This window comes from Pungitius pungitius, chromosome 17, assembly GCF_949316345.1.
Source record: "Pungitius pungitius chromosome 17, fPunPun2.1, whole genome shotgun sequence".
NCBI lineage: Eukaryota > Metazoa > Chordata > Actinopteri > Perciformes > Gasterosteidae > Pungitius > Pungitius pungitius.
Window position 1 is genome coordinate 621,038 of NC_084916.1, and position 19,341 is coordinate 640,378.

A 19,341-nucleotide genomic window follows, 5' to 3' on the forward strand; every position below is an offset into this window, starting at 1 on the left:
CCTTGTGTTTTATATCACCCAGTCACTTAGTAATTGTTTACCTGACCATGTCGTGGTTGTAGTAAAAGTTCCTTTTAGCAGTCAACTTTATCAATGATCAAGTGATTCAACATAGCAATAAAAGTCAGAATGATATTTATTAAATTAGATGCCTCACCATTAGGGGCCAGCTTATATTCACTCTTGCTAGACATTGGATTATATTGTCATAAAGGCATGCAAGTTACCACCAATAAATCAATACAAGAATTGTATGCAGTGACAAGTGTTTCTTTATGATCCCCAGTCACCCCACCATGAATATGTAAACACGCCATAGCAACAGAAGGTCAGAAGTAAGTGAGCTTTCTGTTGATGAGGAGGCACAACGAGGACAGAGACCCTCCCAGTTTGGAGGCCTCGCTGCAGGCTGTAGGCAGGAGGGTGTAGTCCTGCAGCTTCTGGAAAGCCTGCAGAGGGAGGAAATGACTTCAGTCTCATGGAAAATGATCTGTTTTTAATACCAGTTCTATGGCAAAACAATGGAGATTTCCAGTGTTTGATTTGCTTGATTCTTTTTTCAAATGAATTACAATTTTAAAGTTAAAAGGTCAATACTGAACACATTCCATTTCAGAAGTAAAACCTGCACTTTATACTAATGTTAAAATGTTACACAATTAGGAAATTGACAACCATCTGGTGTACGTTAACTCGGTATTGAGGAAACAAAACTAATAAAATTTAAGGTCTCTTAACCTCCTCCCCACATTTGTAACAGTCATGGTTTGCACTTCAATGACACCATTTGTGGCTGTTGGAAAGCGGTATGAAATATTTTGTATTGACAGATGGACTAAACAAAAGGAAACTGCTATTGTGGAACCAGGAGCCAATGTTTCCGACTCCAGTGCCCCAGCTTTAAGGTAGTGCAACATTAAAATGCCAGCAATACAATAAAATAAATTGATCATAACCCTTTAATCGAACCTCAGGGCCCGAATACATTAGTTTTTTTTGTAACTCCTCCGCTGTACTCACAGAGATGCTCTCAGAGGAACATTCCTCTGCAGGCCGGTGCAGCAGGAAGTCCAGTTTAGAGGGACCTTTGATGTAGATGCAGTTTGCTGCAGATTCGTCTGGAACTGTGAGCACTTCATAGTGGTGATCGGTCAGCTGTTCCATCATCTGGGGAGGGGGAAAACATGCATTTATTACACACAATGCACCACACCCAGCATTACACAGACGGAGCATTAGTGCCATTATTAATATGATCCTTCAACAACTAACCCTTGAACCAAAAGGTCTGTCATGGGACAGTTTACATTTAGGATACGCTTCTCCTCCAGAGCATCATATAGTTCAAGCTGAGATTTCTAGTTACTTTAAATTTAAATTAACATAAGTTAATGTATAATACTTTACTAATTTCTAATTACTTTCAGCTCAAAGGGATCTTAAGACAGAGGAGATTCCATCAATGTAATGGAACATTATATTCAAGTGTTTAATCCCCCGCCTCCGTCCTGAATCAATTGTTGGCCCACACTGCATGCTGCAATATGCTGGGCCGCAAAGGTTAGATCCGATGTGTCCCCCAAATTGGCTCCTGGAGAGATCGGAGTCTCCGGAATGGGACACCCAAACCACAGCGGAAGTGACAAATGAGTCTAAGGATGCAGCCTAGCGACTTAGAGACACAGCTGATGGAAGATTTAAAATATGCCCGACAGCCTATATTGAACAGGAATTTCCCAAATCTAATTCTTTTGAATAATGAGTTTTATAACAATATATCTAAAATATTAAAATCTGCTGAGGGTCTTTTGCTTTAACTTGTCCCTTTGGGAAGTTTTGTACATTGTAGAGTGGCTACGGTTTTAATGACGTTATCATGGACCCTTACCCGGAGTGTCTTCTTGGCCCCTTCACTGTTGCTGATGATGATGGTCTCTGGGCCTCCCATGGAGCAGATGTTTCTCAGTCGGGCACCACCACAGACGGGGACGGTAGACACGGCAAAGTCCTGAACCGACAAAGGTTAAAAGCTAATTCAAATCACACTGTCCTTCCAAGTGGATTTGACGTCATCAAGTCAATGGTAAAGCACACGTTTTACAAATAACCTCCATTCAAGTGCCACACTTCTACCACTGTAGTTTATTTTTAAATGAGTAGCAGCAGCAGTTGACCCCTCTTGGTCTGAATAATCCTAAAAGACTAAACCTGGCTACCCCTTTGTTACAATGATAAATGCACTGCTGTAAGTATGCAACTACATTAATTTGCTCTCCTGTGACAATTAGTCTTGTCGTGCATCCCAGTCGCACCATAGGAGGACTCCCACCTACCCCAGTTCATACCAGACATAAATGTGCAAAGTACCTGCCTGCGCTTCAGGAGTAGGAGAAGTGCACTTAAGTGGATGAATCAATAAAAACGAGTTGGGGAGGAGGGGGGGCTCACATGGAGCCTTGGGGGCCCGCCGTGTGGTCTCATTTTATTTGGACAAATGAGCGGCCTCATCGTTTAGACTACAATTCCCCAAATGCAACAGCAAATTGCCACCTGAATAGTTTTTATGGAGGACCATCGGTCATCGTCTTTTTGCACTGGCCAAAAAAAAACTAACTACCGATGTTGATTGGCAGTTCCCCCTCATCACCCTGTCAATCATTCACCACCCAACAAAGTTTACGCTGCGTTCGCTTTCTCGAATTCAGTCACCTTGAAAGTGTCGGCGAGGACTTCGGCCCCCCTGTGGTTGGTGTGGGACGAGATGCCGACGAAAAACTCCTTTCCTGTGAAGAGGACGTCGCAGCCCTCCAGCGTGGCCCCTCCAGAGTCTCCCATCTCCACCACCGTCAGATTCAGCTCGGACACCACCTTCCTGACTGCCTCCACCTGGGGGGTTGGGGAGTAAAGAGGAGTCATTACACGACTTTATCCATGTGTCAACATAGTTTTCCATATGTTGTTTGTGCCACATTCTGTAAAAGAAAAACTAGAGATAATGGCTGGACATGTTGACAATTTCCATCAGTTCCTCATCAATGAAGTACCAATTAATAATAAGCATATGTATCATTTAAAATTCTGTTCATATGGTCATGATATAATTATAGTGACCCATTGGTATGGATCCATTTCTTTTTTAAAGGGTTAAAATTCTACCCTCAAGTCTCCCTCTGAAGGGCCAAAGACAGCGTTTGCTAACAATGAAACGTAAAATACCAAAACAAATAGCAACGGCTTCCTGCCCTTCAGCAGACAAAGACAGATTAAGGGCATTGTCAGAGGATTAGGGTGCTGAATTTAAGCCCTTCTCTGGTCCACTGTTACCTCGCTGCGTCTCTGCTGTTTGAAGGGCCTGGTGATGAGCGCCGTGTCTCCCTGGATGACGGCCACGTCCTCGATCCTCCAGCTCTCCGGCAGCTCGGGGTCAGCGGGGATCTCGATCAGCTGCAGGCCCACCTTCTGTCTCAGGGCCCCCGTCAGGCAGCCGAACTGACGCTGCGCTTTGGCCAGGTCCACCGAGGTCTCCCCAGTCTCTTTCCCAAAGGTGTCTGGGACGCCCCGCACCACGGCGTGGGTGAAGCGGCCGTATGGACACATGTTTGCCATGACGTCGATGGACGTATGACGGCCGTTCTACGAGTGGCAGCAAGTACTGGTCTTTTGCCAGAAGTAACAAAAAGATGTTTCGTTATCCACTTTTTTCAGAGTGGCGACAGCTTCAGCACGGATTGAGCTAATGCTGGATCAGGATGTCCATAAGGAACGTGGAAAGCATCTTCACTCCAGTCTCTGCTTTTATTCCAGTGCTGGTGCCTCTGCCAGGAAGTGGAAAGAAAAGATTTGAGCTGGAGAGTCACTAAATGAAAGCCAGCACAATGTAACAAATCATTAAATTTGGGGTACAAATATTTGATATTATTATTAGTGAGACTAACATGAAGCACAGCCCTAATGATTTGTAACACAAAACGGTGATAGTTTGTAAGAGGAGACGTTCTGCTGGATTCTAAAGAGATGGCACAGCAGAAAGCAGACACAAATCCGCATTGTCCAAGGCGGGATGAGCCACACTTCAATATGCTGCAAAGCCGGTCCATGTTTGGGCAGTGTGTCCGAGTTGGGACAATCGGTCCCTGCAGCTCACAGCGTCCCCCGCTGAGAGGCTTCCACACAGGATGCCTTTAAAACCCCAAAACCCCAATCAGGACTCACGCAACACGTGCTGGGCTTTGGTGGCCAGTTGCTTTGGTTGTAAAAAAGGCACCACGAAGAGCTTTTATTAAAAAGGAGTATTTCCTTGCACGTTCAGGCCATGAAATCATTTTAACAGGACGTTTTTTTGGGGGGTGGGGGGGGGGGGGGGGTAGTCTGTAGTTGGTGCACTATTGTGTGTATGCTTTTAACTGCGCAATAATGAGTTCCCCAGCTGCAACAAGGAACGTGGATGGGCGAGCCGCCCTGCAGCTCACGGCTCACTCCCAAGTTGTGAGGATGCTTCCACGTCTTTCTAAAGCGGAAACTATGCCTGACGCGCCGAGAAGTTTGAACAAATAGCTTTAAAATTGTGGAATAGGGTCTTACCTGACAGTCGGATTTAATTTCCAAACCAGCCTGCCAGTTCCCGTTATTCTTCCGTTGTCTTTCTCCACGGACAAACTAACTAAGCTTCATTTAAAGTAAGATCACCGGCTGGGAATATGAGCATTTCCGGCCAAGCTTTTCAAATTAAGTGACCACAAGGTACCCGTAGTTTTGATCTACGTTGTGTCGTCTCAACTGCCATACTTTTCTTTATCAAATCGCACCCCTACGTTTATTTGAACTCATGCACAGTGGTTTCTAAGCCAAAGAGGAAAGCGTTGCATGTATACGCACACTTTCTGGGGACCGTCATGCTCTTATTTCTTAAAGCAAAACCGCGCGTTCCCCGGTCAACTTTACGCATTTAAGGTTAATTTGACACAGCCCTCGCTCCCTGTCATCCAATCACCCCCCTCCCCCATCGTCCTTCTGAAGTCACTCGAGGTTCATTTGAGTATTTCATTGGTTGTCAATGATGTTGAATGCAGCTGAACATCAGAGTAACGGAGAGAACAACGTACCACGTTCAGAGTCAAATGTCTAACATGCGTTTTTGATACCGAGTTTTAATAGTATACGATGACAATAATAACAATATAGGATTACAAAAATGGCATAGTAAAAGAAAATATGATATACAAATGTAATTTTGGTTCGCATGAATACATATAAAATATAAACATTTTACAAGACAAATTCGAGTTCAAGTTAGGCATTACAGCCCAACCAATGAAATGCCTCATTTTGCCACATTAAACCTACTCTGGCACTTTTCCATTTGATTGATGGATCGGAGTACTTCTGTGAGATTATCTTGGACCCTGTAGGTCTGCCCTTCAAACTAAGTGTTTATGTACACTCAATTTCCATCTAAAAAGAAAAACATTCAAGTCAAAGTCATGACATCAAAGCCATCATTAAACTAAACTGTATTACTGAGTCATTACTGATGTCTCAGTGCCTGAAAAATAGTCTGGCTTTTCCTGAAATGTAGGTCAAAATGATGTTGGCACAGACAGGATTAAAGAATACCATCTGTTCAATGAGATCCTTCAGCCACACACAGAACATCCCAGATATAGGACCAGCGTCTTCAGAAACAGTGACAACCTTTGACCTCAGCACCTGGAGTATTCTACAGTAAGTCTTGACCACTTATGGTTCTATTAAACATTTTCAATGCAAAACAAGAAAGTGCCTATATGTGATCCTTCAAAGAGTATTTCTTAGCTAATGCAAAGATGAAATATGGAGAAATTATTTTACCAACAATAGCGAACTGATTTAAGGTTTCATTTTGCAGGATATTTTTGAGCGAGTCCAAAAGCTCTGCCAGTCAACAGCACATCAGTACGAAAGGAAAGAAGCAAACTAATACAAATCTATTGCTTCGTCAAAAACACAGGACTCACATACTGTAAGTGAAAGTCAAGTCTTCTTCAGGCTTTCGGGCCGTGTGCTCCGTATAAATGTTAAAGAGCTTCTTCAGTCTGAGCCGGTGCTCCATCACATGACTGCTGTCAGCAGACCGCCCTGCGCGCTCTGCTCGTGTCTCCCATTACATCGTAAAAGGATAATTCAGTTAAACCTTCTCCGACTCAATGACTCAGGCTCTGACATCCTGACTCTTTCTCTTTCTGACATGCTGACTCTTCCTCCTGTGTGCTGACTTGAGTGCATTGTTTCCTACTTCTTAGCAGCTTTTAAGCTGCTGTCTCAGGCACAAACACCTAACACCTAATCCACACACAGTGTGTCTCATTTTAATGAAAAAAGATCATATTTCATGCAAAGCTACTGAAAGCAGACTAAATTAATCCAGTGCAAACTGTTTTGAACTGCTGAATATATAATATAATAACTAGGGCCGGGACTCGATTAAAAATGTTAATCTAATTAATTAGAGGCTTTGTAATTAATTAATCGAAATTACTCGCATTTTAATTGCATAAATATTTGACCTGAGAACAGTGAGAAGTAATTTTTTTCACATGGATTTTTATTTTTGTTCAACCAATTCCAGCAGACAAGTGTGTTGTGGATTCCAGCCTGAGAATCTATGAGAATTGAGGTTGGATTCAAAAGCATCAACAGGTGTGTGGTGGAACAGTGCAGGGAGATAGCAGGAAGGCTGAAGTGTGGAGGATCCTCAGTTCAAACCTGCTCTCTCAGAAGGAGGGTTTGGTTGCAGTCAGGGCTTCAAACTGTAAACTTTGAAAGAGTTTTGAGGTTCAGTAAACAATCCCAGGTCTAATATGAGAAACGGACACAATGAGGCATGTGCTTGAATAGCACAAGGGAACAACTGAAGGGCTGCAGGCTCCAACCTGCTGTCTGAGGTTGTGGGTTCATACCCCTTCATGCAGACATCACTTCTGCTTTGAAAGAGTTTTGAGTAGCAGTCTCAAGGTTAAATACGAGAAACAAAAATGTAATTTGTGCATGGTGAGGTAGTGCAGCACAAGAGCAGAGGAGCTACTCTCCTTACCTTGTGGGTTCAAGCCCAGTCTTGGGTTTCAGCCTTTGGCTTTACTTCAGGTTTGAGTAGCAATCTCAAGGTTAAATACAACAAACAAAGGGTTGGTTAGTGTGTGGTGAATTAGCACAGCGGAAGAGCTGCTGCCACAAGCCTGCACTGCATTTGAAGGTTGTGGGTTCAAGCCCAGTCTTGGGTTTGAGCCTTTGGCTTTACTTTAGGTTTGAGTAGCAATCTCAAGGTTAAATACAACAAACAAAGAGTTGGTTAGTGTGTGGTGAATTAGCACAGCGGAAGAGCTGCTGCCACAAGCCTGCACTGCATTTGAAGGTTGTGGGTTCAAGCCCAGTCTTGGGTTTGAGCCTTTGGCTTTACTTCAGGTTTGAGTAGCAATCTAAAGGTTAAATACAACAAACAAAGGGTTGGTTAGTGTGTGGTGAAGTAGCACAGTGGAAGAGCTGCTGACATAAGCCCCTGCACTTGAAGGTTGTGGGTTCAAGCCCAAATGTGGAAATAGCATTTAAAAAGACTTTTGAGGTTTAACTCACATTCTCAAGGTTAAATAGGAGAATCAGAGTTGGTAAAATGTGACCAGGACTGGTAGTGTAGGGGTGCAAGCTAGAGCCCAGAAGCCTCTGTGCGCACCGCCAGTGGGTTCAAATCCCGCTCGTGCCAAGTCTTGAGCACACTGCCGCGGAGGTAGTAGTGGGGGCATTGTCCCCACGGTTGTTTCAGAGAAGTGAACCCTAGGGGTTATGCAGAAACACACGGCGCGTTCACTTGAGTTATGATGGCATCGTCAAGAATGATGGAAGAATCTTTTGCTACTGAATTGAATTTGATGTTAATTGCTTTGCTTTAGCCTTTTAGCACTTATTAGCTGGACAGCAGAGGTGGGAACAAGTCACTGTTATGCAAGTCTCAAGTCATTGCCCTCGAATCCCGAGTCAAGTCGAGTCAAAGACGAAGCAAGTCCCAAGTCACACTGACATGAAACTTATTACAGCCTCTGAGGGCATTTTTCAAGACAATCACATGTTTGTCTACTTCAGGGCATCCTGTGGACAACCTTAAACTGACAGTCTGGCACAGGGTGTAGATTTGTTTACCCTTTTTAGTGCATCCACCCTCCAATTCTCTGTTACATTCAAATTCAACTCACTTGTGCCTTTGAATGAATAGCATGGTTGATCCTCCAAGATGCATCAATCCGTCTCTGGGGCAATATCCCATTATGATTTTTTATAAATGTCAGTTACCCAAAACTAAAAAAGGATTTAGGAAGAGCCACCATGTCCCTTGAGGGTTGAACCCAGATAAGGTTTAAAGTACAGAAATTTGGGGCATTTGGCATTAGTGACAGGGACGTGTAGATTGCTCCATCTAAGATCATTCTAGTCATGTCATGGGAAAAAAAATATTGTGAAAAAAGTCAAAATATGTAGGGTCAAAAAATGTCACAGAAAAGATTTTTTTTTAAATAGGTAAAAAATTATTATAAAAAAAGATATGTAAGGTCAATATATATATAATATATATATTATTAGGGCCGGGACTCGATTCAAAATATTAATCTAATTAAAGGCTTTTTAATTAATTAATCAAAATGAATCGCATTTTAATTGCATAAATATTTGACCTGAGAACAGTGAGAAGTAACTTTTTTCACATGGATTTTTATTTTTGTTCAACCAATTCCAGCAGACAAGTGTAGAAATAGCATATTTAGAAATATAGTACATTCAGAAATTCAGGTAGCCTATAGGTAAGTAGACCTTCTGTAAACTAGGTTTTTTTAAGTAGACCAAAACTTTCAAGTACATTCAGAACATTGGTTATTTTGTCAGACGGGGTCTTAGTTACCCTGGTCCTTAAACCAGTCATCTGGTGCAGTGTGGGTTGGGTGTGGGTCCTTGTACGTCCACGCTAGCTGCTAATTGTGTTGCGTTGAGGTGATACTTGAGGCTCGATGTGAATTCCTTGTTGCACAGCTTGCACACAACCACGCTCTTATCGACGCTTCCACCCGTGTGTTTATTATAAGAAGATTTCACATTCACGGGGCCACCCGACACGGTCTCGTCAGCTTCTTCGTTCATGTTCACTGTGGTTTGTTGTTGTCTGAAGTCATGGACGCTAGTTGGTGCTCCAGTATAATCGGTCCCCCCGAAACTCATCCAGTGAGAAACGTTCCGCGGTGCAAAAAATAAGTGTAAAAATGCGTAAAAAATGTTTAATGTGTTATTTTTTGTGTAATTAATTAATCTTAATTCACATTGCAATTAATTAATTGTAATTAACGCGCTAAAGTCCCGGCCCTAATAATAACATGAGTTATTAAAGTCCATTCATTTAGGTATCATTGGCATAATAAAATGACAATGATAAAACAACAAAATAATGATAAATAATAGATGCATATGCAAAGCGGTGACTACAAACAAGAGAAGGGGAAAGAGTAAATCATTGTTGTATTAAAGAGCGTAGTTTACCAACAGAGAAAGCATTAAATGTAATGTATATCTACAGGATAAAACATATTTGAAAGCAATACAGAATGTTTCTCACCTCAAACCTGGATAGTATTTTCCTGTGCATACATAAAAAAACAGAATGTAGAAGTAAAAGCTGTTGACCAACACCAGTGCTTTAAGTGTTCAGCTTACGTCTTTGTGACATTCTGCATTAAACTCCATTCCTGTCATAATTATGGGTGTAAAAATGAACACTAACTAAATATAAAACCTACATCTCATTCTTAACTGTCAGCTGATCATAATTACTGCTCCAAATTAGATTTGGTTCAGGAAGGAGACACTAAGCGCCTGAATAGAATTTGTAGCCAAGAGGGAGGCGGACGACCAGAAGAGTGACAGGAAACATCTTCAGGTGATCGAAGACAATATGAACTAAATTTAAGGTGGGGACATTTTTATCCACTAACAGGAAAGGAAAAAACCCCTAAACGACAGAGGGATGGGACCTCACAAGAGAAATCTGATTCTGGAGTGAGTTTTGGGACGCGGAGCCAGCTGTAACGTACCAGGACCCTGATTTTTGAAGGCTGGAATCGCTTGTAAATTTGAGGACACTCGGCATCATGTCTGGTTCACCACGTGTCATTGCTCTCCTGTGTTGTCTACCTTTGGCAGGTATGTAGTTATTTTGAGAAACTTTCCTACAAAATGACATTGAAAACACTATCAATGGTTGTAAAATGTGTTGTAAAACAATTCTGCATTTAAAAATGCAAAACTATTTTAAAGTCACACAACTGGGTGTTAATCTCTTCTTCACGCAAAAATGTTCATATAAATGGAATGTGTTTCTCAAAGATTATACATCTTTATCTGTGTTTTTCTTTATCAGACTGTAAGTTCACGCATGACTTTTTTTCTAATTATGAAACAGTATCAACACCGACGCCTCCATATGATCTAAAGTAAACCTGACCAAACAAACATTAGACATTTCTATTATAGATTTTGTGAATGCCTCTTTTACTCAGACAAATTAGATTTACAGCATGCAGACTGGAAGAGTTCCCTTCTTCAGAGTTAAAGTTTAGCAGCGAGTACTGCGTTTGCCAGTTGACACAAAGAAGCATTACGTGAAATGGAGTTTTGTTTCTATAATTTAGTTTTTGCATGTTTTCGACATAAGTCAGTGGCGCTAAGTGAAACAATGCTGCTTTGGCCACAGTATCTTCAAAAAGTCCCTCGTAGTTACTCTAGCCGAGATTACCGTAGTCCACCACTGAATATATATATATATATATATATATATATATATATATATATATATATATATACATTCAAGAATCTCCATTAAAAGTTCAGGTATCGGTCCATAAACAAATCAATATCAATATTCAGGCTCCCTGTGAATTTCTTTCTATATTTCTTCCAGCCTGTTTGAGCTGCTTCACCTGTTTGTTCCCGGCCATCACTCCTCTGGACTGCTTGAAGTTTCCACAGGAGTGTCCAGCTGGACAGCGCTGCCTGTCCAGTACTGCTATGGGAAAACAGGGTGAGATCCAGATCTGTGTGTGTAGATGGGATTATTTTCTGGGAATCTAGGGCAAGATGGTCAACAGATTTTAAAAGCCACGAACGTGAACACAGTTGGAAACCCGGTTGGGGATATCTGGAAAAACTTCTCTTGTTCTGGTAGATTTATTTGGAAGAACATCACGTCTTGTACTCGTTCTATTGGCCCTAAACTGACGTCGAGGAGGAGCAGGTCCTCCCGCTGTAACACAAGATCCAATCACATGCAAAGTGTGGTCTCCTAACATGAATGTGAACATAAGGAACTCAGCGTGAGGGTTGGATGGTGCTTGGTGCGTCTCTAACTCTCATCCTCATCAGACCTGTGTCTGCCTGCTTGGAACTTTCTGCTTTTGCCCTCTGACCTTGTACTCCTCAACCAGGATGAGCATATATAAATATATTCAGGCAGTTTTGTTTGATCTAGAATTGGAATTGACTAGCTGTCATATTCACATTAGCTGTTTAGAAGAGCTGTGAAATATTGACGTCCTTCTTGTAGTAACAATTGATTCACCGCTCTTCCAAAACTAGGTCAAATCTTCTTAAAGCCACAGTTAAGTTACACAATAACAGTTTCATTTAAAAAAATTAAGTTATCAATATAACTCAATTGGGTTTCATGAAACCCTGAAAACCTCAAAAATGAATATTAAAATAACCAGGTAGCTGTGCAGAGAACAAATCAAGTCACGTCTGAAGAATGAGTCAAAGGATCAAATCTCACATCTCATCAGGCTGGTGGTTAGATCTCTGATGCCTCATCGAATTATCTCTAAGAATAGCTCGCCGGGCTTTGTGGGTGGAGCTTAACGTTATCTGTATCTCATAAAGCCTTTTTTCCTTTTCACATGCAGTTTAACCCCCAAATTGTCGGCAGTTTCCAATAAGCAGCAAAATAAAACTCCCCTCCCTTCTCACGCAGGCCGACTACAAGTGACGATGTACGAGAAGAGCTGTGCGGTCCCGTCCCAGTGTGGCGTGAGCGGACACAAATTCGCCTCAGGCCTCTACTTCAACTACACCAACATCTGCTGCGATACGGACCTTTGCAACGGGGCCGAGTCCTTTGGTGCCCTCGGCTGGGGGGGGGGAGCTCTCTGCCTGCTGCCTGCACTCAGCCTCCTCCTGGCCTGAACCTCAGAGGGGGCCGGGATGCACTCCAAATGGTGACCATGTGACCTGGAAGAGATGTGCGCTTGAAGGAACACGAGACGGAAGGCTTTTTCAATGATTAAATCAGGGGATCAACCTTGAACAAAATATTATTACCCGAACGTCCTTTAGTGCTAAAAATGGAGCTTTTGATTTATCAGTAATAGTAATGTTTATTGGTTTGTGCTGCATTTGCATCGTATGTAGACGTATTACTAACTGTACTGACAACATGCATACTACTTCTACAGAATCATTTTCTTTTTTCCACGTTCCATGGTTGAAAATGAAAATATAAAACACATATGCGAAGGAATTTATTATCAAGATATTCTTTATTAGGATACTAATAAATGTGTCTTTGTAAAGGCATTTAAACACAAAATAAACTATTAGTTTGATTGACTTCATTGGTTATTCTGATCATCTTTAGTTACACACGACTTGTTAGTTTTGATGCTGTGGACTTTCAGTGTGAGTATCCAAATTTAAAAATTAAACAAAACACTAAAAAGTTCAAAACAGTTAAAGGGGAATTTATAGTGATACGAAACAAAGTAAAAAAATAAAATATCAGTTTCATAAAGCAAAAACATAAAAGGACAATTTTGTTCAATAGTTGACAATTAAATATATCAAGTGAAATGGTTCCTGTTATTCTGTGTGACAGAAGAACTACTAAAACACAGATAAAATACTAAAATGCATAAGCACTGACTTTATTCAGTCAAAGTCCCTTTAAATGTTTCATTATTAGAAAATAGATGAAATCTATAACCATTCAGTCAATATACAATATAAGTTCTTTGATCAACACTTCTAATTATACCTCAAGGAAGAATTGAGCTAAAATCATGCAGAAAAAGAACATGTGCTCCCAATGGACGTACAATATTGTCTTTTTAAAAGGTATAATTACACTTGCAAAAAGTCTCCAGAAATGTTAATTTGCATATTTGCTAGGATGAATTAAGCCATGTGCACAAGCTGCTTCAGTCGGACAAGACGTGTTCTTATTGGTTCCAGTTCTACCCAGCAGGTTCATTTCCAGTCACTTTTACGAGTTACTTCAGACTATCAAGCTTAACAAGAGTGGATGAACGGTGCTGGCAACGTGGGACAGTTGAGGATGGCCTCCCACCACTCAATTTATACCTGTTTTAATCTAAGGACGAGACTGTCGCAGATGTTTCTAATCATCAATAATTACCATTTAAACAACAAACAAATCGTTCTAGCTCGCTATCATTGTGGAAAAGTAAAAAATAAAGCCTGCTATTGCAGGTTATGAACTATAACATATTAACACGGTACAAATATATGTTTATTCACTAAGTGTAAGGTAAATTGATTCGTATATGTTTTATTTTATGAAAGTTCAAAGTATTTGCATGATTATCAGGACAATATTGCTGCAAGCTGCCATATCTTGTGTTTACGTTGAACTTCCTGTTTTTCCTTCCTTTTTTTTACTCCTTACAAACACAAAAAACAACCTAAACAGTATTGCGCAATAAGCTACCAGAGGACATAGTACAAGTGCTTTCTGCTTCTAACTTCTTCATCCATAGCAACTGAACTCCTTCTTTTATATGTCACTAAGAACTTACATTACAGGCAGAACTAAAAACAACTGCTGGCCAAAGGCCCGCCAGCGGATCACAGCACTGTAATCTTGAATAATCCTTTGTGCCTGCTGTGGGGGGGGGGGGGCAGAGAGGGGAAGCCTGAGTCTATTGAAAAGGTTTCCTGTCTCTGTAGCCGCTCCTAAAGCGAGACCTGGGCCGCTTCACTTCCGTACTGAGGGGCACTCTGGTTAACAAGAAATCTATTTCATAAAAACACTAATGTTTTTGGAAGGCCTCATTCCCTCAGATGTGAAATAATAAAGTATATAACCAAGTAAAATGGCAGTTGAGCTGGCGATATTTTGCATGTTTCCACAAGTTGAATCAGTGCATGTGAGGCTTTCAGGGTGCTGGTGAATGTTTGATTTCGTAGGCAGCTTCGTGTCTGTTAAATCCCTCGCTCTAAAAAAGAAAATATATAATATAATATAAAAAAGATAGGCTGTAGTTTTAAGTGTGTTTGTGTGAGAGCCTACAAGCAATGTGATGAACCAATCATTCATTTCCTGCATGGGAGAATGTCCAGGAATACTTTGAGCTGATCAGTGTGAACTCTGATGATAGTAAACCAGACCCGTGTGAATATTCTAACCTAACTTTTAAAGATGCAAACATGTGTTTTGTGCATGTGTATTAATGACTTTTGTATCCTATTGGGCTTCTACTTGAGCGCTTTAGCTACAGAGGAGTAGGCGATGTGGACCTCGTCATCAATAGGGCAGGTGGAGGAAAATTCCTCCCTGGCGTACGCTGCGTTCAGGTACCTCCAGAGGTTTGTCAGGGACTGAGGGATGCTGAAGTCTCTGTACTTTAAACACACCACCTGCAGAGGGGACAGGGAAGGAAACATACTGGACCTCAGCCTTCAGTTTCAGACTGGACGTTATTCTCGATTCATGACAACAACCCCCTGCTGCACAGCTTAAAGCACTGAAGATTACCTTCACGATGTGCAGCTTAGGCAGCAAGTTGCAGTCAGCCAGAGTAAGCGCTTGGCCGTCCAGGAAGGGGCGGGACGAGGAAGTGAGCTCATCGGCGCTATTCTCGTCGATCTCGTCAGGAAGCGGGCAGCCGAGGTAGTCATCGAGCTTCTTCAGAGCCTTCAGCAGACCTTTCTCTAGATCTACGAAACACAAACACACAATTGTACAGTTTAAATCAAAGCTGAAACAGCAGTTTGTTCACTCTATACAATTAAATAATAATTGAATTTGTCTAGAACAGCTTAGGTCTGCTAATTATTAAAATGCCTGAATCCATAGTGTGTTTCATTTGAAGAAATAAGCAAGCAGATTTAAAAAAAACAACAACAGTGACATTTCGAATGAACTGCAACCGGTGACCCGTTTGTAGCGTGGCAGGAGAGCTCAGACTATAATGTTATTAACTCGGACGCTCCCTGCTGGTTTTCTGTCTCTCAGTGAGACACAGAAGGAGCTCAGCTGTATTGGTTAGAGAAAATAACACCAAAAATAAAGCATTCGAAATGTTCCAGAAGTCTGGATGAAGGTAAAAAATAGAAATCAAAGACTCACATTTAATTAAATTTACCGTTAGATCCACTTACTTTCGTTGACCTGAGGGTTTGAGTTCTTTACATAAGCAGAGAATTTGGAGAAAACATCCATTCCTGCCGTGTTGGACTCCGGGTTACGTGCAGCCAGACGGGGATACCTTCACAAGTAGGGAGAACAATCGTGATTAACATTGAATTACATCGCAAATAAAAAAATCACATCAGTGAAATGAAACCAGCCAAACCACGAGGGCTACAAATGACGATGGCTTTCAAATCATTATTTTGTTCCTCTCTTTGTAAAAGACTGAAAAATCATTGTTGGAATTACCTACAGCCAAGGACTTTATCTTAAAGAGTTCAACAATATTCACATTAAGCAAAAAAACAACAACAAAACAGTAATTCCTCACAATTGAGAACCGGAAGCAAAGAAATAAAAATGATAACAGCATCAATGAATATTCATTGTCTGTCAATTGATTAGTTATTTGAGCTGTAAAAAAGACCCAAATGAAACCTTTGTGAAACAGATGCATGGAGCGATTACTTTGGAGGGCTGAGATTATCCTCCAGGAACTCCTCGATCTTGTTGGTGTCCGTTTTCACTTCGTTGCCGTACAGCAGGAAGGGGGGCTGGGCTCCTGGGGCCAGGTCCTTCAAGATGTCCGGCTTCCTAAAAAGGTGAGCAGAAACATGGAAACGTTAGAAACCGAGAGACAGACAACCAGCAGGCAAGAGATGCAGGGTTACAGAGAGGGAGGAAATAAAAGGAAAAACATATTGAACCATCAGAAATGACACATGTTTGTACTTCCTCTGCAGTCCCTAGAATCAAAGTCAGAGAAGCTTAAAATCTTCACACAGAATGTGAGAGAAATGCCCCTCTGGTCCTTTAATATAAAGTACATTTGGGAGAAAGAAAACAGAAGGCAGTCATTCCTTTGTTAGGCCAATAGAAATGTGCGGCGCGCACACACACACACACACACGCACACACACACACACACACACACACACACACACAGTGTGTTTTCACCTTTTCATATCCACCGTGGTAACATCAAAGGTGACTCCTTTCAGCCACAGCACCATGAAGAGACGCTGGGAGAAAGGACAGTTGCCGATACTCTGCCCATCGCTCCCGGCCTGAGGCACAAAACATTTGATATTATTTTGTGGTTTTCATATAGTTACCGATCTATTTATCATAAGTAGCAGCACAAAGCAGGTGTATATATGGGGAACAGAGCCTTTATTTAGTTGTTTTTTGAACAACAAAAAAAAACATTTGAAGACTGAGTAAATAGGTTTTTACAATTTAACCAAGTGGCAAAGAAATACATTCAAAATACGTGTAACTACACTGTGTACAGTGTACTACACTGTCCATCCACTTTTAACTCGAGTTACGAAAACGAGTTATTTTGCAAACAAAAGTGAAAGAAGGAAAGCGACAGTTAAAAATGAAACAGGCTGAAAAAGAGGAATCAAACTAAATGTTCTTGTCTCTAAAGAATAGAGTCAGAGGAATGTTTAATTTAACTGACAAAGAGAATATTAAATGACAATACAAATTGATGATCAATGTTAAGAAAAATGATTTCTTATTAATAATTGATGCTTGTTCTAGCTCTGTCGTAATATTTCTCTTTTTTTTTAATTCATTAGTTGGTCTGTTTTTGGCTGCAGGACGTCTTTGAGCCTCCCTGCTTCCCATCCACGGTTTGCACACGCGAACCGTTAGAATAAAACCGGAAACGCAAACTGCACCAAGGCCGATGTGAAACTCTTTCTTGGTGTTTCAAGATGTAGCCTCGTCTGCTAATGAAGGGGATCACGTTTCACTGAACAGGGCGACTAAAAAACACGACTTGCAGAAGTTACAACGGTATCCCTCCCCCCTTAAGGGTGGGGTCGTGGGAGTAGCGGGTGGTGCACAGAGGAATCGTTTTTTTAACTTGTGTGAACATGAGGGGAAGCCATATTTGTTATACTTAGTTTTGAGCTCAAATATAACTAAATGTAGATTTAACTGGCCTGTCTATTATGAATATATAAACCCAACAGAGGTGGTCTAACGGACATGACACAGCTGTCAAATCATTAAATGTAATACTTACAAAGTGACGTGAGGTCCCTTTGATCAGCTATTAATAACACTACAGCGAAGAAATGATAAGATATGAAACCTCAGACATAACGTATCTACATATTAAAGCTCGTCACACAAATGAATGGCAGCGCCGTGTCGACGCTTTTCGGGGCTTCCGGGCATCAGTCAATCACTTACCTTGACAAAAAGTTCAACTTTGGGCTGATTCGCGTCGCTCATCCTCCGCTGCTGATGCACGAGACCTAAATCTGTTCTAAAAAATAGAAAAAAAAGCCCACAAACTATTAGAATTGAAACGGACTGTGGCGCAGCGTTAACGTTTCATTTCCTAAACGAAAAAATAACGAGTTGGAAACTAAGGAAGCCGAGCCCATCTTCCGCTGCCAACCGAACCGAGAAAACGACACATGAAACAATGTAGCGGTTCCGTCAGCTTCAAACGAAGCGCGCCGCCATCTCGGCAAAGCACCACGTGCTAAATGTTTAGCTTACTTTAACGTTAGGTCCGCACCGGGTGCCTAAAAAAAGTGTCTAAAGTTGTCGCTGAAGCTTGTGGCCGCCTGCTGGTCGTTTCCCTCCCAGTTCTGCTGCCTCCCGTCTGCGGCACGCTCATCCTCATCCTCATCATCATCATCATCATCAACGTCATTTCCATCTCAGCTCCTCCATTTGCTGCTGGTGCATGACGGTTAAATAAAGAGGCGTTCCAGACCGACTGGGCCGAAACGCGCGGACTGGCGTAGAAGAAGACCAAGAGGCTATGCCATTTAAATTTAACTTAGTTTTATTTGAAGCATAACAACATTTTGGAGATCTCTCTAACATACAAAACATGACTTAAGCATTCCTCTTCGTTTAGTTGAATTGTGCTGGAAACCGTTATGTAAACCCATATATGAGCTTGATGGATTGTTTATTAAACAGGTCTGTGCTGCACTGTGTGTATTGCAGTAAAGAGCCAGTAGAGGACGCTGTTGAGCTTCACTCTCAATGGGATTTGAAGATCTAGGATTCAATGTTGTGATGGGTATTTAACATTGATTATCAAAGCCTTGATTCAGATACAATATGTCGTATGTTATATGTTATATGTCATGGATGCCCAAACTGGGTTTAAAGGAGATTCAGGAGTCAACGTGGGACTTCCAAGGACTGTAGAATCTATTTGAACATAGTAGAATCTATTTAAACCATGTTTCTTTATTTTTACAATGTGACCGGTATGTCATTACAAATTCAGTTTCTTTGTTAGGTTAATTAAAGTGCATGATTACTTTTTACCAAATAATGGCCATAACTGCACCAACAAGAGCATTTTGACAACAATGTCAACTTATGGTTTACTTAGTGTAGCTTTTTAGCTTTACATTTTTTGATTCAATTCAATTTACTTATTCGACAAACTATTTCCACTAAGAATAATCTTTCACAGCGGTTTAAAATTTAAAAAAGAAATGTTAAATGTACTCAATCAAATCAAATCAAATGTACTCTTGTTCTTTTTAATAGGATTTTAAATTTAAGTGGCATATGCTTTTAATGTCATTAAAGAAGTTGGGGGTTTGTGAATAATTGGGTGTGACTGTTTTAAGTTACAAAACTCTGGCAGAGGTTCTAGTTTTAATAATCAGATCATCTGCAGACAAAACAATAGGGCATTATAGCCTGCTGCTGACGACATGTAACACCACAGATCATGGATTCAAAACAAGGTCATGGAGCCACACACAAACCTGTTGTGTGGCTCTGAGGACAATGACGGCTTCTCGTGCCGGTCACATGAATATTTTTCTTAAACCCATCATGCAAAATACCATCTA

General features: G+C 41.1%; 2 protein-coding genes across 2 annotated transcripts; both read right to left on the bottom strand.

The window, feature by feature from the left end:
* Nucleotides 1-131: 131 nt before the first annotated feature.
* On the bottom strand, nucleotides 132-4,687 carry ddah2 (DDAH family member 2, ADMA-independent). The gene is made up of 6 exons (XM_037474978.2): nucleotides 4,582-4,687; nucleotides 3,325-3,815; nucleotides 2,710-2,886; nucleotides 1,889-2,008; nucleotides 1,021-1,167; nucleotides 132-449 (listed from the first exon to the last, which is right to left on the bottom strand). Exons 2-6 carry the CDS (start codon nucleotides 3,604-3,606, stop codon nucleotides 330-332), a joined length of 846 nt encoding a protein of 281 aa, XP_037330875.2. The 5' UTR covers nucleotides 3,607-3,815; nucleotides 4,582-4,687; the 3' UTR covers nucleotides 132-329.
* Nucleotides 4,688-14,306: 9,619 nt separating this feature from the next.
* clic1 (chloride intracellular channel 1) lies at nucleotides 14,307-18,145 on the bottom strand. The gene is made up of 7 exons (XM_037474785.2): nucleotides 18,014-18,145; nucleotides 17,699-17,774; nucleotides 16,445-16,554; nucleotides 15,956-16,081; nucleotides 15,457-15,563; nucleotides 14,831-15,012; nucleotides 14,307-14,712 (listed from the first exon to the last, which is right to left on the bottom strand). The coding sequence occupies exons 2-7, from the start codon at nucleotides 17,738-17,740 to the stop codon at nucleotides 14,551-14,553; spliced, it is 729 nt and encodes a 242-aa protein (XP_037330682.1). The 5' UTR covers nucleotides 17,741-17,774; nucleotides 18,014-18,145; the 3' UTR covers nucleotides 14,307-14,550.
* Between the last annotated feature and the right edge of the window lie 1,196 nt (nucleotides 18,146-19,341).

What these genes read in the sequence shown, in the direction of transcription:
- ddah2 (XM_037474978.2), bottom strand. Translation starts at nt 3,606, where the DNA reads ATGGCAAACATGTGTCCATACGGCCGCTTCACCCACGCCGTGGTGCGG. An exon ending in AACAGCAGAGACGCAGCGAG is followed by an intron (nt 2,887 to 3,324) that starts GTAACAGTGGAC and finishes CCAACCCCCCAG; the next exon opens with GTGGAGGCAGTCAGGAAGGT. An exon ending in TCCTCGCCGACACTTTCAAG is followed by an intron (nt 2,009 to 2,709) that starts GTGACTGAATTC and finishes TTGTCGGTTCAG; the next exon opens with GACTTTGCCGTGTCTACCGT.
- clic1 (XM_037474785.2), bottom strand. Translation starts at nt 17,740, where the DNA reads ATGAGCGACGCGAATCAGCCCAAAGTTGAACTTTTTGTCAAG. An exon ending in AAGTTGAACTTTTTGTCAAG is followed by an intron (nt 16,555 to 17,698) that starts GTAAGTGATTGA and finishes TTTGTGCCTCAG; the next exon opens with GCCGGGAGCGATGGGCAGAG. An exon ending in ACCACGGTGGATATGAAAAG is followed by an intron (nt 16,082 to 16,444) that starts GTGAAAACACAC and finishes TCACCTTTTTAG; the next exon opens with GAAGCCGGACATCTTGAAGG.